General features: G+C 40.0%; 1 protein-coding gene across 5 annotated transcripts in view; it reads left to right on the forward strand.

Annotated features, from left to right (window-relative positions):
• Positions 1–18004, forward strand: part of FOCAD (focadhesin) — a 307583-nt gene that overhangs the window by 68395 nt on the left and 221184 nt on the right. For all 5 annotated transcript variants that reach the window (XM_025887857.2, XM_073880862.1, XM_073880859.1 and 2 more), the window contains 2 exons: positions 6255–6459; positions 9819–10025. In XM_025887857.2, the coding sequence (XP_025743642.1) occupies positions 6255–6459; positions 9819–10025 (412 nt within the window). The remainder of the gene's footprint in view (positions 1–6254; positions 6460–9818; positions 10026–18004) is intronic.

Raw genomic sequence — 18004 nt, forward strand, 5'->3', positions numbered from 1 at the left:
TCTGCCTTTGGCTCAGGTCATGATCCCAGGGTCCTGGGAGGGAGCCCCATGTCAGGCTCCCTGCTCAGCGGGGAGTCTGCTTCTCCCTCTTTCTCTCCCTCTTTGTGCACATGCACTCTCCCTCTCTCTCAAATAAATAAATCTTAAAAAAAAAAAAAAAAGAGTGCCTGGGTGGCTCAGTTGGTTGAGTGACTGCCTTCGGCTCAGGTCACGATCCTGGAGTCCCGGGATCGAGTCCCGCATCGGGCTGCCTGCTCAGTGGGGAGTCTGTTTCTCCCTCTGACCCTCCCTGCTCTTGTGCTCTTAAAAAAAAAAAAAAAAAAAAAAAAAAGTAAAATAAAATTTACTCTCTTGTTTTTTTTTAAAAGATTTTATTTATTTATTTGAGAGAGAGAATGAAAGAGAGAGAGCACGAGAGGGGGCAGGGTCAGAGGGAGAAGCAGACTCCCCGCTGAGCAGGGAGCCCGATGCGGGACTCGATCCCGGGACTCTAGGATCGTGACCTGAGCCGAAGGCAGTCGCTCAACCAACTGAGCCACCCAGGCGCCTCGAGAGTAAATTTTATTGTATCACTCCCTTGCTTAAGTTAACACAATTGTGGTTTTAAAAACTGCACTTGCATAGTGTGGGCTGAGCATGGGGACTGCCCTCTACCTCGTTGGCTCTTTCTATAGAACTTACATGTTGATATCTTATGGCAGCTTTCTACTGGCAAACAATAGTGTGGCTTCCAGAATAGTTGGAAAATCCCTGGGCTAGAGGGTAAAATCGAGTTTGTTATGCTAGGCTCTCTTTCTCACACAGTTTCAGTCTATTTCCCCAGTTTTCTCTTGACTTACTAATTTATGAATGGTGTATTCAGCAGTACTCGGACTTGCTTTCAGTTCCACACAGAAAGCCATGCTGTTCCCTTACCTCCGTGCTTTTGCTTATCAGTACCTCCCTTACTCTTGAATTTTACCCCAACTCTTTCCTGACTCATTTCTCTATTTTAAATCTCTCTGCTCGAAAGTCCTCGCTTACCAAGCTGAATGAAGTGTCTCTTTTATGTGGTCTCAGTAACTTTCAGCTGTGATTTGTAACATTATTGTACTTCATTGTATTATAATTCCTCTCTGGGAAAACTTTCTGAGGGCAGCACCGTGTCTCATTAGTCTTTGTATTAATAAAGCTTGGCGCATTTCCAGGTGCTCTATAAATACTGAATTTATGTAGATGAGGTGGGTTGCAGAGGGCCTTCTAATATAAAAATATCACTGCCTACTTAGTACCATCATGCAAGGTCATGATAGGATGCAATTGTCCGAGGTAATCCAATGCCTGAGTTACATTCACCATACCAGCTACATTCATATTTCCTTGCTCTTGAAGGTCTTACAGTGTCCTATTCATTACAGTTTCTTAGAACACCATTTCTAAGTCCATGACTTCAATGTTAGATGGGATTTCTAGGCACAGTGTACTGCCACAGGAAGTTTTGATAGACATAGGGAACCTTGGATCATCTGCCGGTGAGAAAAATTAATGTGACATTTGGATGATAGCTCAACATAAACATCACTGTCCTCTTTTCCGTCACCTAGATTGCATTTTCCAAGGTAAGATATTAATATTTCCTAAATAAGTCTTTGTTCATCTTTGTCAGAACGTAAAAATAACAAACTTATAAATACATTTTTTTAAAGATTTTTTTTTATTTATTTGAGAGAGAGAGAGAGAGAGCATGAGAGGGGGAAGGGTCAGAGGGAGAAGCAGACTCCCTGCTGAGCAGGGAGCCCGATGCGGGACTTGATCCCGGGACTCCAGGATCATGACCTGAGCCGAAGGCAGTCGCTTAACCAACTGAGCCACCCAGGCGCCCTAAATACATTTTTTTAAATGAAATTTCTCACTCTTGTTAAATAGATAAGGATATTTCATAAAAGATTCTGTTGCTGTTGTGCCAAATTTATTATTAAGCTTGTTTTTAGGGTAATCCTTGAGAGTATCTTTCTTTTCCAATTCTTGAGTTAGCCATCATGTAATTAATTACCTTTTGGTTATCTTCATTTCAAAGGAGTACTAAATTGGGATTTGGAAGTAGTTCTCCTAATGAAATATGTCCAGATATTCATAAGGTAAAAAAGATTATTAATTGACTTGGGTTTTTTCACTGATAAGCTTCTATTGACTCTTTTCATTCAAGTTCTCACATGTTAGATTATGATATCTAGAGCCTTTCGGAAGTTCTATATTAAATTTATTTGCTAAGAATAATTTCAGTTGCCTCGTTTCTACTTTTGTACTATGGGGTTATTCTTTGCAGAATGAAATTGATATTTCTGGTTTGCATTTTTCAGCAGACCATTAGTTTCCTGAAATTTAATTTTAGAGCAAGTTAGCTTAGTAACTTAATACTTAGTAACTTTAGTTGTTTGGAAGGTAATGAAGGAAGGTTGGTGATTTAATTTACTAAGAATATAAATAGCGATTCACAACTAGGGGAAGAAGGCAAAATGTTGTGAAGAGAGCTTGTATTCTGGTTCTTCCTGTGTTAGGAATTGTTGATTAGCTGGGTTCATTTTTAATAGTATGTAAATGTCCTGACATGGCAGTTTATCTTCATGCTAGTTTTTTTGGGCATTATTTTCTAATTAAATTCTGCATTCATTTATAGAAGGCCTGCGACGTTAAGACCTGAGAATTGCATAAATTGCCAATGACATCATTGTGTCTAGGCCTGGTACTTTAAGTTTATCTAGTCTCACGCATAATATCTCAGATGAAGGAATGAAGGAGAGCAATACCCAAAGACTTTCTCAAGGTCACATGGTTAATTAGTGGTTGAGATGGGCCTGAAGCCTGTTTCTTTTCTTTTTTTTTTTTTTTTTTTTTAAGATTTCATTTATTTATTTGACAGAGACACAGGGAGAGAGGGAACACAAGCAGGGGGAGTGGGAGAGGGAGAAGCAGGCTTCCCACGGATCAGGGAGCCCGATGTGGGGCTCGATCCCAGGACCCTGGGATGATGACCTGAGCCGAAGGCAGACGCTTAACGACTGAGCCACCCAGGCGCCCCCAAGCCTCAGTTTCTTGACTTTCATTCTGAGCTTTCCCCTCTCACTTCTCCTTCCGTGAACATAAAGACTTGTGTGTAGATAGATACATGCACAATTAGTTATGTTTTTAAACATTCTTAATCACTTTGGGATTTCAGGTTGTCTGTTTTATTATATTTCTTTTCTCCTTCAGATCTGTCAATTTATACCCCACTGAAATGACAGTCATCAGATACCATGTAGGAAATACAAAATCTAAAATCAGGACAGATTAAGCCAAGGAGATTTTTATTTTTAATTTTTTATTCATTTATTTATTTTAAAGATTTTATTTATTCATCTGACAGAGAGATGGAGAAAGCACAAGCAGGGGGAGTGGCAGGCAGAGGGAGAGGGAGAAGCAGGCTCCCCACTGAGCAGACAGCCTGACATGGGGTTTTGTCTCAGGACTCTGGGATCATGACCTGAGCCGAAGGCAGGTACTTAACCGATTGAGCCACCCAGGCACCAAGCCAGGGAGATTTTTAAACAGTATATTGTCCTAAAGAAGCTTAGCATTATGTTCGTGATGTCAAACAATAATAGCGTCTTGGAAATATGTTTCTTTATGAACCTTGCAGTTTGCACTCAGCATCTCAAAGTAGGAGAAAACTGATAAGCTATTTGTGGATGTTCTTGATACCTGGTTAGTATTTATTCTTTGGGGAATGCATTATTAGAGATGGGGAAACAATGTTTCTTAAATCTCTCTTCTGGAAACTTCATATTCTAACCTATACATACATTGTCTGCTTGCTTGATCTTTGAAGATTTTTTTGGTTTCCTAAAATGGATGGTGTGATAAAGGCATGTTTCAGTAATAATTATGAACTCAGAAGTCCTCAGAAGTTTTTTATAGATTGTGTAAATATTTATTTCATAAGGAAAAAATTCCTCCAGCTTGTGAGCTCCATCATAATGAGTATTCTTGTTTCTTGCTTTGTTTCTAGCACGTAGAAGCGTGAAGGGGATGTTGTAGGTACTCAGTAAATTTTGCCAAGAGAATCAGTGAATAAATAAATCTTATCAGTTTGGTAACTTTAAAATTTTTATTACGGTTAATGGTGTTTTGAAATCACATTGCTGTGTAATGTATAGTATTAGAAAATTACATTTGTCAAGCATAATTCAAATAGTGTTTCCTCCATGAAGTATTGAAGTATTGTGCTTTATACCTTTCTTTTAGAAGTTTTCACTTTCTGTCCTCTAGTCCAGGAACACAGCTGATTGCTACTGTTAAATGTATGCCTCTTTTTTTTTTTTTTTTTTAAAGATTTACTTATTTGAGACAGAGAGAGAGAGCTTGTGCAAGCAGGGGGAGAGAGAGAGAAGGAGAGAGAAAATCCCAAGCAGGCTCCGTGCTTGATCCCATGACCCTGAGATCACGACCTGAGCCAAAACCTGAGCTTAACCGACTGAGCCACCCAGGCACCCCCTAGCCTGTATGCCTCTTAAGGATAGATAATGTTGGGGCACCTGGGTGGCTCAGTCGTTAAGCGTCTGCCTTCAGCTCGGGTCATGATCCCAGAGTCCTGAGATCGAGCCCTGCATCAGACTCCCTGCTCAGCAGGAAGCCTGCTTCTCTCTCTCCCATTCCTCCTGCTTGTGTTCCCTCTTTCACTGTCTCTCTCTGTCAGATAAATAAAAATCTTAAAAAAAAAAAAGAATAGATAATGCCTGTTCACCTTTGTATCTTATCTAATAGTTATTTATAATAAATATGAAACAGTAAAATTATATCTGATCCACGCTAATTGTAAAACTCTAAGTATAATTGAATCGATTAATTTAGTAATTGAACGTCCCTTGGGAGGCCTGGTATGTCATTCTTGGTGATAACAGCAGTTAACAGAAATCCATGCTGTCATTTGGCTTACAGTCTGGGCTGAGATAGAGATATTAAGTAAATAATGACAATATATTCATTGTCCTGTGGAAGCACATAATGGGGATCTGCCTTAGGCTAGGGAAGGCCCTCAGGGAGTCATTTTAAAGGAGAGAACTGGAATATTATGCAGCCATCAAAAGGGATGAGATCTTGCCATTTGCAACGATGTGGATGGAACTGGAGGGTGTTAGGCTGAGTGAAGTAAGTCAATCAGAAAAAGACATGTATCATATGACCTCACTGATATAAGCAATTCTTAATCTCAGGAAACAAACTGAGGGTTGCTGGAGTGGTGGGGGGTGTGGGAGGGATGGGGTGGCTGGGTGATAGACATTGGGGAGGGTATGTGCTATGGTGAGCGCTGTGAATTGTGCAAGACTGTTGAATCACAGACCTCTACCTCTGAAACACATAATGCAATATACGTTAAGAAAAAAAAAAGGAGAAAATAGCAGGAGGGGAAGAATGAAGGGGGGTAAATCGGAGGGGTGACGGACCATGAGAGACGATGGACTCCGAAAAACAAACTGAGGGTTCTAGAGGGAAGGGGGGTGGGGGGATGGGTTAGCCTGGTGATGGGTATTAAAGAGGGCACTTTGGGTGTGGAGTTATTGAGATATATTGAAATCTAAATAGATAAGAAAGATTTGTAAAGCCTTCCTACTTTGAGTGGGAAGAGCTTAAGAGGAAGGACTTGGCAAATTACTTTACCTCTCTCTCCTTTCATTTCTGCATCTGCGTGACAGGATGATTTTATTCCGTAGGGTTGTGATGAGGATGACATGAGTTGAAAGGCATAAAGTGCAATAGCTTGGACACCACGTGTGTTAACCATTTGACAAGTAAATGTTAACTGTTCATATAGGCTTCTTGGTATGTCTGTATGGTTTTGTTTTACATAAAACTTCATCTATAGAGTTTTTCCAAAAATGCATGCCCATGTCCTATTCCTGGAGAGTGCATCCTGACATCTGCAATTCCAAAAAGGTTCTAGGATCATTTTGATGTTCACCAAAGCCTGGTCCTGCAGATGCAGAGGCTATTTTAGTATGCAAGTAGAGGTTCTCGTAGTCCTGGGCTTCTGGCTTGTGGGCTCCAGGTATTGTCATTTCCCCCAGGACACAAATGCTTGGCATGGATCCAGGTAGGTCATGGTAGAATTGAAGAATCACAAAAACAAGTTACATTCCATGTATCCTAGTGTGTCATGAACTATAAGTGATGTTTGACAATTACTGCTTGGTACCCTGTTTAACTTGGTGACTGGCTTATGCATGGATGATTTGCAGGTCAGAAGTTTCATGTATCCAAATAATGGCACCATTTCTATGGTATTTATATTGCGAACCATCCCAGTTGCAAGAATATGCCAAATTGCGACTAATGCTGCTCAAAGTCTTTCTTCAACCCCGGGTTCTTGGTGACCCAGAGCAACCATCAGTCTTGGAACAACAGATACTTCAGCTGTGTTGTGACATGGTTCCGTGTTTGCAGGTAAGGCCCCTCGTCCTCCTTCACTGATACAACAGCAGCATCAATAACTGTTGGTTGTTATCGTCATGCATAGAGTAGAACCTATGTGATTTGCAAATCTGATACCAGCCTGGTTCCAGAAACGCTCACAGGCTTTTGGAGATGAGGAAGGAACCAAATCTAGATTTAACATTTACACATAGCATGTTAACCAAGTTCACAGACCTATAAGTCAACATAATCCATTTTAGGATTAGTAAAAATGCAAACTTTCTGTTCAAGGAAGACTTCTCAGGGTAAAGAATTTTGAGTTGAGTTTCTCTTTGTGTTAGACACAAGAGAGTTACAAGATTAGAAAAATCTTGTACAAATTAGAAAAAGGTGTGCCTCTGGGTAGATACAGCCCTGGAGATGCAGGGCTTGACCAGCTGAGTGCTGGCTAGATTCCAGTTTCCACATGTCTCTTTTACAACGTACGCGGTGACCCTGATGTTTCCTGCTCCTGAGAAGCCCACGGTCTAGGAAGGGAGTTAAGACAAGTATATAAATTCTCATAATTCGAAGTAGATGGGTAAAAGATGTTTAACAGGTATGGATAAAATGCCTAGGAAGTTTAAGGGAGAAAGAAATATGAGCTAATGTCTCTATAACTGCAGATTTAAAAAAAAATGCCAGTTGCCAGTGGGTTGTGATGTTAGTGTAGTGATTAATTTATCAGGCTGTCCTTCTCATCGTCGAACTTTCTCGTTTGCCTAGAATCTGAGCGCCATTCTGCTTAGCTGATGGAGGGAATCTGTGAATATTTTTCAGAGTGATCACTTGATGTCACAGATGACCTGTTTTAACTTTGTGTTAGCAAAGAGTGACTAGAGTGAATCTTTCCTCTGTGACTCATAAATAGACTTTCCTGTAATCAAGGCAGAGAAAAGTTAATTAAAATGAATTCTCCTGTGGTTTTTCCAAAGCTTTTGTTTTGTGTGGGCAATAAAGCAGTGTATAGGCAGAACATCTTGAACTGGGGTACGCTTTTCCCACCTCATGCTTGCATTACCCAGTTCTGTGTTCTTTGGTGGATGTTTGCCTTCATCCTCATGAACCTATATTTATAAGCCTAAATAACTTCTACAAGTGAGCTCTGTGAGATATTTTGGGGAATCTGTGACTTCTTAATATAGTCGAGATAGGCAAAGAAAAAAGGTGATAGATACCTCATTTGGAACTAATGGAACTAGCAACCTAAATACATGTAATCACTTAACAAATTGGCTTTATTAGAGTATGAAGAATCTGAGCATCAGATTTTTAGTGGGAACGTAATCCATTTTCCCATTGATGACAGGTATTTCTTAAACTCTGAGATAACCGTCCCATGACTAAATTTTTAGTGATAAGCATGCTATTTTGCAAGGCAACCTTTTTTTTTTAAGTACTTCTAATTGACCTACATTTTCTTGAGATTACCCATTAGTTTCCATTCTTCATAGAACAAAACAAAATAGGCTTTTAAAAAAGCCGATCTGCATCCTATTTTGTGTTCTTTCTTTCTCTCTTCTTTCCCTTTCTTCCTTTCCATTCTTCCCTCCTCTCCTTCATCACTTTCTGTACTAGGATTTCCAGAACTGTCCGTTGCCAGGAATTTTCTAGTTTATTTGCGCTCAGAATGTGTTATTATGAAATGTTCTTTTTAGAGCTGAATACACTCCTATATTTGTGGTCTGACCCATAATGTGCACGTGAATAGAATCTCATCAATTAAAAAAAAAATGTTATTTTAGAAATAGCCATGCCACCCTGTTGACCCATGATGAAACGATGGTTAATGAAATTTCTAGTTTCTTTTCATGCCAGATGCTCTTCCATTTTGTATTTGTATTGGTTTGTTTTTTACTTACCTCCCTTAAACTTCACTCTTGACTTTGGTCCAAATAGTTCCTTCTTTTTAATTGTGACTCTCATCATTGTACATGTTATCCATTGCACATAATCTATCACTGCATCAAGATAGAACATTACTTCACAAGTATTGCTAAAAATTTTGGTAATATTAACAATTAGAGAGCCTGTAATGCTAACTTGCTGAATTGTCCACATTTTTTTTTATTATGGCAAATTTCAGGTATGCACAAAAAATACATTGAAGGAAATATATTGTCCAATAAACCTGAGGCTTTGTCTTGTTATAAATCCCTTTTCTTGGGGACACCTGCGTGGCTCAGTCGTTAAGCATCTGCATTTGGCTCAGGTCACGATCCCAGGGTCCTGGGTTCAAGCCCCGCATTGGGCTCCCTGCTCCGCAGGAAGCCTGTTTCTCCCTCTCCCACTCCCCCTGCTTGTGTTCCCTCTCTCTCTCTGTCTCTGTCAAATAAATAAAAAAAGTCTTAAAAAAAAAATAAATCCCTTTTATTGGTGGCCTTTTGCCTTTCCCATTGTAGATTTGCAAAAAGAGTAAAATAATTTGGCTACTTGACGGTTCACATTTATTTTTTTATAACTTAGTATTTTCTATCTCTTCTCTCTTGTTCTTTTAATATCTTTTTTTCCTCCTGTTTGCAAGGAATTAATTTTTCTCTTTGTGTAACTTATAGTCCTTTTGGGTTACTATGGTGGTAACGATTGGTGAAAGGTACAGCTAGTCAACTGTAGGCTTTCCTCTTGATGAATTTAACAGACACAAGGCTTCTGATTGAAGCAGATGGTTCATTGTTTGTAATTTCTGGTAAATGCCAATGTGTCTGTGAGCAGGACCATATCCTTAATACCAACTCCAGAATTTTGATCGGAACAGCTGGGTTTGAATTGAATTGGGATTTTCAAGAGCACCCAAGTCCTTCCTATCTAATGCATTAGCCTGTTGAGAAGACACCCTACCATTTGAATATGGTCTTTCATTGCATCTGCCAAGTGTGGAAATGATGCTGTCAGTTAAGTTTGTCTGAGCAAATATCTTCCAGATGAAGGGCTTAGTAGTACATTAGAATAACATGCTAACCCTTTTCTTCCAGGTAACTGTGTTGGAATCATTGAAAGGAGAGTTCATTTGGAGAGCGCAAAACCAACTTTAATTAATTTCCTTCAACATGTTGGCATGGTTGATGTACTTTGTCTTAAAAATCTGCACTCAGAGAAGTCAGAAAAATAAATGAAAAGAATTTGTGTCAGCCAGCAGTAACAAAAATGGTAGCAAATTGTATTTTGGTTAGTGACAAAAATAAGGCAGAGTTTATACCTGGTTTAATTCTCTTTGAGTCATGTAAATGTCTTCATCTGTTTAAGTCTTTATAGGTTTAGAAAAAAAGATTGTTAATACTTCTTACATAGTTTAAAATTATCCTTTGTTTTGTATATTATTTTAATATCATGTAATGACTTTTTTTAAACAGGTAAAAGATTTGATCCAGACAACAGAAGTGATGCTGTTTATTGAGGAAGTATATTTAAGCCTTCTGCGTCATCCCGTTTTCTGGAAAATTCAGCTTACCCAGCTGACCCTTCAGCTGCTGTGTGTCTGCGAAGTCAGCTTAACAATAACTGGGGAATGCTCATCTTTAATTCACATTTTAGAGCACGGTGTTGAACTTCTGAAGGAGGTAAGGAGAGTACGAGATTTTAACACGTCACTTCTCTTAATTGGGTCTTTCAGTAGCAGGGTGCGTGTGCTCTTTTACTTCACTGATACCAAAGGTGTTTTGATCAAATACCATGAGATCATACTATTAATGTACTACCATTGTCATCTGTTATAAAAACAAGTCATTACATTTGTAGCACTAGTTAAGGGTCTACCACTGTGGCATTTTTTTTTTTTCCATTTATGTACGTAGAACTCAAGTCTCAAACACCTATTATATGCCAGACCCTATAGAACACATACATAAAAAGACACTTTCTATGACCTCAAGAGACGTCCAGACATGCACATAAATAATTTAAGTAACTGGCATCCAATAAGGTGAATGCTTCTATGGGAGTATATGTAAAGGGCAGCGGGAGTACAGGTTAAGGGAAGTTGGGCATGAGTTCTGATTTGAGGAAGTCTGCCTAAGAGTTTGCCTGATACAAACCAGACGTTGGGGAGGCATTCCAGCTGTGGAATAGCCTGTGCTCAACCACAGACACATGAGCAAGCAAGCAGAGCAGGCAGGATGTGCTCAGAAGACAACATCTGCCATATTGTTGACAGATGAAGGTGTAGGAGATAAGGCTGGTCTACCATGAAAGGTCTTGCATACCACACGAATGAGTTTACGATTTTATCTTCTAGGCAATGGCATGCTACTGAAGACCTTTCTGCATAGAGGTGCCCTCCCATTTTTGTATATGGAAGATGGTTGTAAGAGATTGGAGGAGGTTTTAGGGCAGGGCTACACTACTAGGGCAGGAAGTGAGGAGGCATGTCTTACACTGCGGGTCTGGCCTTAAACTACCAGAGTGAGTGGCTTAAACAACACAAATGTATTTTTCACACATCTGGAGACTAGGAAGTCAAAGAATAGGGTGCTGACCAGCTGGATTCGGGTGAGAGATCTCTTCTTGGCTTATAGATAGCTGCCTCCTTGCTGTGTTCTCACAGCGTGGGGAGAGAGCAAGAGAGAGCTATTATTTCTTTCTAAAAGAACACTAATCTTACTGGATTTTGGCCCCATCCTTATGACCTCATTTAATTTTTTAATTACTTCTATGCTCCAAATATAGTCAGTTTGGTAATTAGGTCTTCAACATACGTATTTGTGTGGCAGAGGCACAATTCAGTCCATAGCAAGGGACTAATTAGGGGAAGAGAATAGGAAAGAGTGGAAGAGAGTGGGAAAAGAGAAAGGGAGAAGATGAAATCAAGAGGGCTTTGTGGCTGATTAGATGGTCAAGGAGAAGTTCCTTGGCAGAATCTCCACTGTCTCTCTTTTTTAAATTTTTTATTGTTATGTTAATCACCATACATTACATCATTAGTTTTTGATGTAGTGTTCCATGATTCGTTGTTTGTGCATAACACCCAGTGCTCCATGCACTGGGTGTGCCCTCTTTAATACCCATCACCAGGCTAACCCATCCCCCCACCCCCCATCCCTCTAGAACCCTCAGTTTGTTTTTCAGAGTCCATCATCTCTCATGGTTCATCTCCCCCTCCGACTTACTCCCCTTCATTCTTCCCCTCCTGCTAACTTCTTCTTTTTTTTTTCTTAACATATATTGCATTATTTGTTTTAGGGGTACAGGTCTGTGATTCAACAGTCTTGCACAATTCACAGCGCTCACCATAGCACATACCCTCCCCAATGTCTATCACCCAGCCACCCCATCCCTCCCACCCCCACCACTCCAGCAACCCTCAGTTTGTTTCCTGAGATTAAGAATTCCTCATATCAGTGAGGTCATATGATACATGTCTTTCTCTGATTGACTTATTTCACTCAGCCTAACACCCTCCAGTTCCATCCACGTTGTTACAAATGGCAAGCTCTCATTCCTTTTGATGGCTGCATGGTATTCCATTGTGTATATATCCCACATCTTCTTTATCCATTCATCTGTCGATGGACATCTTGGCTGTTACCACAGTTTGGCTATTGTGGACATTGCTGCTATAAACATTGGGGTGCACGTACCCCTTCGGATCCCTACATTTGTATCTTTGTGGTAAATACCCAGTAGTGCAATTGCTGGATCATATGGTAGCTCTATTTTCAACTTTTTGAGGAGCCTCCATACTGTTTTCCAGAGTGGTTGCACCAGCTTGCATTCCCACCAACAGTGTAGGAGGGTTCCCCTTTCTCCACATCCCCGCCAACATCTGTCGTTTCCTGACTTGTTAATTGTAGCCATTCTGACGGGTGTGAGGTGGTATCTCATTGAGGTTTTCATTTGGATTTCCCTGATGCCGAGCGATGTTGAGCACTTTTTCATGTGTCTGTTGGCCATTTGGATGTCTTCTTTGGAAATATGTCTGCTCATGTCTTCTGCCCATTTCTTGATTGGATTATTTGTTCTTTGGGTGTTGAGTTTGATAAGTTCTTTATAGATTTTGGATACTAGCCCTTTATCTGATATGTCATCTGCAAATATTTTCTCCCATTCTGTCGGTTGTCATTTGGTTTTGTGGACTGTTTCTTTTGCTGTGCAAAAGCTTTTTATCTTGATGAAATCCCAATAGTTCATTTTTGCCCTGGCTTCCCTTGCCTTTGGCGATGTTTCTAGGAAGAAGTTGCTGCGGCTGAGGTCGAAGAGGTTGCTACCTGTGTTCTCCTTTAGGATTTTGATGGACTCCTGTCTCACGTTTAGGTCTTTCAACCATTTGGAGTCTCTTTGTGTGTGTGGTGTAAGGAAATGGTCCAGTTTCATTCTTCTGCATGTGGCCGTCCAATTTTCCCAACACCATTTGTTGAAGAGACTGTCTTTTTTCCATTGGACATTCTTTCCTGCTTTGTCAAAGATGAGTTGACCATAGAGTTGAGGGTCCATTTCTGGGCTCTCGATTCTGTTCCATTGATCGATGTGTCTGTTTTTGTGCCAGTACCTTACTGTCTTGATGATGACAGCTTTGTAATAGAGCTGGAAGTCCGGAATTGTGATGCCAGCAGCTTTGCTTTTCTTTTTCAATATTCCTCTGGCTATTCGGGGTCTCTTCTGGTTCCATACAAATTTTAGGATTATTTGTTCCATTTCTTTGAGAAAAGTGGATGGTATTTTGATGGGGATTGCACTGAATTTGACATCTTCACAATGTTTGTTCTTCCAATCCATGAGCATGGAACGTTTTTCCATTTCTTTGTGTCTTCTTCAATTTCTTTCATGAGTATTTTATAGTTTCCTGAGTACAGATCCTTTGCCTCTTTGGTTAAATTTATTCCTAGGTATCTTATGGTTTTGGGTGCAGTTGTAAATGGGATCGACTCCTCGATTTGTCTCTCTTCTGTCTTGTTGTTGGTGTATAGGAATGCCACTGATTTCTGTGCATTGATTTTATATCCTGCTACTTTACTGAATTCCTGTATGAGTTCTAGCAGTTTTGGGGTGGAGTCTTTTGGGTTTTCCACATACAGTATCATATCATCTGCAAAGAGTGAGAGTTTGACTTCCTCTTTGCTGATTTGGATGAGAGCGTTTCCCCATTGAGAATGATATTCGCTGTAGGTTTTTCATAGATGGCTTTTATGATATTGAGGTATGTACCCTCTATCCCTATACTCTGAAGAGTTTTGATCAAGAAAGGGTGTTGTACTTTGTCAAATGCTTTTTCTGCATCTGTTGAGAGGATCATATGATTCTTGTTCTTTCTTTTGTTAATGTATTGTATCACGTTGATTGATTTGCGGATGTTGAACCGGCCTTGAAGCCCAGGGATAAATCCCACTTGGTCATGGTGAATAATCCTTTTAATGTACTGTTGTATCCTATTGGCTAGTATTTTGGTGAGAATTTTTGCATCCATGTTCATCAAGGATATTGGTCTGTAATTCTCCTTTTTGATGGGGTCTTTGTCTGGTTTTGGGATCAAGGTAATGGTGGCCTCATAAAATGAGTTTGGAAGTTTTCCTTCCATTTCTATTTTTTGGAACCGTTTCAGGAGAATAGGCATTAAGTGTTCTTGAAATGTTTGATAGAATTCCCCTGGGAAGCCATCTGGCCCTGGGCTTTTGTTTGTTGGGAGATTTTTGATGACTGCTTCAATTTCCTTCGTGGTTATAGGTCTGTTCCAGTTTTCTATTTCTTCCTGGTTCCATTTTGGTAGTTGATACATCTCTAGGAATGCACCCATTTCTTCCAGGTTACCTAATTTGCTGGCATAGAGTTGCTCATAATATGTTCTTAGAATTGTTTGTATTTCTTTGGTGTTGGTTGTGATCTCTCCTCTTTCCTTCATGATTTTGTTGATTTGGGTCCTTTCTCTTTTCTTTTTGATAAGTCTGGCCAGGGGTTTATCAATCTTGTTAATTCTTTCAAAGAACCAGCTCCTAGTTTTGTTGATCTGTTCTACTGTTCTTTTGGTTTCTTTTTTTTTTTTAAAGATTTTATTTATTTATTTGAGAGAGCGAGAATGAGAGAGAGAGCACATGAGAGGGGGGAGGGTCAGAGGGCGAAGCAGACTCCCTGCTGTGCAGGGAGCCCGATGTGGGACTCGATCCCGGGACTCCAGGATCATGACCTGAGCTGAAGGCAGTCGCTCCAAAGGCAGTCGCTTAACCAACTGAGCCACCCAGGCGCCCTGTTCTTTTGGTTTCTATTTCATTGATTTCTGCTCTGATCTTTATTATTTCTCTTCTCCTACTGGGTTTAGGCTTTATTTACTGTTTTTTTCTCTAGCTCCTTTAGGTGTAGGGTTAGGTTGTGTATTTGAGACCTTTCTTGTTTCTTGAGAAAGGCTTGTATTGCTATATACTTTCCTCTTAGGACTGCTTTTGCTGTATCACAAAGATTTTGAACAGTTGTGTTTTCATTTTCATTAGTTTCCATGAATTTTTTAAATTCTTCTTTAATTTCCTGGTTGACCCATTCATTCTTTAGTAGGATGCTCTTTAGACTCCATGGATTTGAGTTCTTTCCGACTTTCCTCTTGTGATTGAGTTCTAGTTTCAAAGCATTGTGGTCTGAAAATATGCAGGGAATAATCCCTGTCTTTTGGTACCGGTTGAGACCTGATTTGTGACCTAGGATGTGATCAATTCTGGAGAATGTTCCATGGGCACTAGAGAAGAATGTGTATTCTGTTGCCTTGGGATGGAATGTCCTGAATATGTCTATGAAGTCCTTTTGGTCCAGTGTTTCATTTAAAGTCTTTATTTCCTTGTTGATCTTTTGCTTAAATGATCTGCCCATTTCAGTGAGAGGGGTGTTAAAGTCCCCCACTATTATTGTATTGTTGTCAGTGTGTTACTTTGCTTTTGTTATTAATTGCCTTATATAATTGGCTGCTCCCATGTTAGGGGCATAGATATTTATAATTGTTAGATCTTCTTGGTGGATAGACCATCTAAGTAGGATATAGTGTCCGTCTTCATCTCTTATTGCAGTCTTTGTTTTAAAATCTAATTTGTCTGATACAAGGACTGCCACCCCAGCTTTCTTTTGGTGTCCATTAGCATGGTAAATGGTTTTCCACCCCCTCACTTTCAATCTGGGGGTGTCTTTGGGTCCAAAATGAGTCTCTTGCAGACAGCATATCGATGGGTCTTGTTTTTTAATCCAATCTGATAGCCTGTGTCTTTTGATTGGGGCATTTAGCCCATTTACATTCAGGGTAACTCTTGAAAGGTATGAATTTAGTGCCATTGTATTACCTGAAGGTGACTGTTACTGTATATTGTCAGTGTTCCTTTCTGTTCTATGCTGCTTTTAGGGTCTCTCTTTGCTCATAGGATCCCTTTCAATATTTCTTGTAGGGCTGGTTTCGTGTTTCCAAATTCCTTTAGTTTTTGTTTGTCCTGGAAGCTTTTTATCTCTCCTATTTTCAGTGAGAGCCTAGCTAGATATAGTATTCTTGGTTGCATATTTTTCTCATTCAGTGCTCTGAAGATATCTTGCCAGTCCTTTCTGGCCTGCCAGGTCTCTGTGGATAGGTCTGTTGCCAATCTAGTGTTTCTACCATTGTAGGTTACATATCTCTTCTCCCGAGCTGCTTTCAGGATTTTCTCTTTGTCTCTGAGACTCGTAAGTTTTACTATTAGATGTCGGGGTGTTGACCTATTTTTATTGATTTTGAGAGGGGTTCTCTGTGCCTCCTGGATTCTGATGCCTGTTTCCTTCCCCACATTAGGGAAGTTCTCTTGTATTATTTGCTCCAATATACCTTCTGCCCCTCTCTCTCTTTCTTCTTCTTCTGGGATCCCAATTATTCTAATTTTGTTTCATCTTATCGTATCGCTTATCTCTCGAATTCTGCCCTCGTGGTCCTGTAGTTGTTTCTCTCTCTTTTTCTCAGCCTCTTTATTTTCCATCATTTGGTCTTCTATATCGCTGATTCTCTCTTCTGCCTCATTTATCCTAGCAGTTAGTGCCCCCATTTTTGATTGCACCTCATTAATAGCTTTTTTGATTTCAACTTGGTTAGATTTTAGTTCTTTTATTTCTCCAGAAAGGGGTTCTCTAATAACTTCCACACTTTTTTCATGCCCAGCTAGTATCTTTACAGTCATGATTCTGAACTCTAGGTCCGACATCAATTGATGTCCGTATTGAGTAGGTCCCTGGCAGACGGTACTACCTCTTGTTCTTTTTGCTGAGGTGATTTTTTTCGTCTTGTCATTTTGTCCAGAGGAGAATAGATGAATGAGAGAACAAAATGCTAACAGGTTAACCACGTCCCCAGCAAATATACTCTATACAAATCAGAAAAGACCTGAAACCAGGGGAAAGGAAAGGGAAAGAAAGAGAAAGGAAAGATAAAAAAAAAAAATAAAAAAAGGAAAAAGATAAAAACAAACAAAAACAGAACAAAACAAAAAAAAAACAGCATATGATCACATATGATCAGGCTAGTGCATAGATCAGTGTCACACACTAGATTTTGGGCGTATTTTGGTCTGTTAGAGGAAAGTGCCTCCTAAAATTTTAAAGGAAGAAAGACTTATATATGTACAAAATAAGGGTTGATTCAATGAAGGGATGGCAGATGACTGTAGACATGAAAATTATAAAAGATTTTATACAAGGAATTGATAAGTTGTTTGAAAAAAGAATGAAGAAGATATAAAAAAAGAAAAAAAAAAGGGAGAGAATGTGATCAGGCAGGATACTAGAACAAAGCCATACACTAGTCATTTAGGGTATATTTTGATCTGTTAGAAGAAACTGTATCTCAGAATTTTAAAGAGAGAACCACTTACATATATGCCAAAAATAAGGGTAACTACTATGAAGGGATAAAATATGACTCTAAAAATGAAAAAAATTTTTTAAAAAAGGGATTGATAAGATGTTGGTTTAAAAAGGGAAAAAGAAAAATTAAAAAAAAAAACAGTTAAAAAAATTAACTTTGAGAAACTAATGAATCATGGTAAAAAAGCCATGAATTCTATGTGCAGTATTCCCCTAGCGCTGGAGTTCTCCCATTCTCCTTGATCGGTAAACTTGGTCTTGGCTTGCTGGCTGTTCGTGCTGATCTTTTGGGGGAGGGGCCTGTTGCCGTGGTTCCCAAATGTCTTTGCTGGAGGCGGAATTGCTCCGCCCTTGTCGGTCGGGGCTAAGCAAGCTGCTCGGGTTTGCTCTCAGGAGCTTTTGTTCCCTGCAAGCTCTTGCTACAGCTTTGGAGGACCAGGGTGAAGATGGTGGCCTCCCACTCTCCGCCCGGAGGAGCTGAGAACTTGGGGTCCAGCTCCTCAGTGCGCCCCCAGAGAAAAGCAGTGAATCACTCCCGTCTCACCAGTCTCCAGCTGCACTCCATGCTCACCTGGCCTGTGACCAGCGTTTATATCTCAGACACCTGACCCCTTGTGGAGTCTCCAAACCCAACAGATCCCTGCGGTGTGCTCCCGCGCTGCTCCTTCCAGGGGAGGAAGGGGAGTCTCCCTGGCTCTGCCGCTTGTTGGGTCCCTGCTGGAGGAGCAGTGGCCCGACTGGGCTGCGGATCACAGTT

Source organism: Callorhinus ursinus, unplaced genomic scaffold (assembly GCF_003265705.2).
Source record: "Callorhinus ursinus isolate GAN/ISIS: 27379988/994484 unplaced genomic scaffold, GSC_fseal_2.0 scaffold39, whole genome shotgun sequence".
NCBI classification, from domain to species: Eukaryota; Metazoa; Chordata; class Mammalia; order Carnivora; family Otariidae; genus Callorhinus; species Callorhinus ursinus.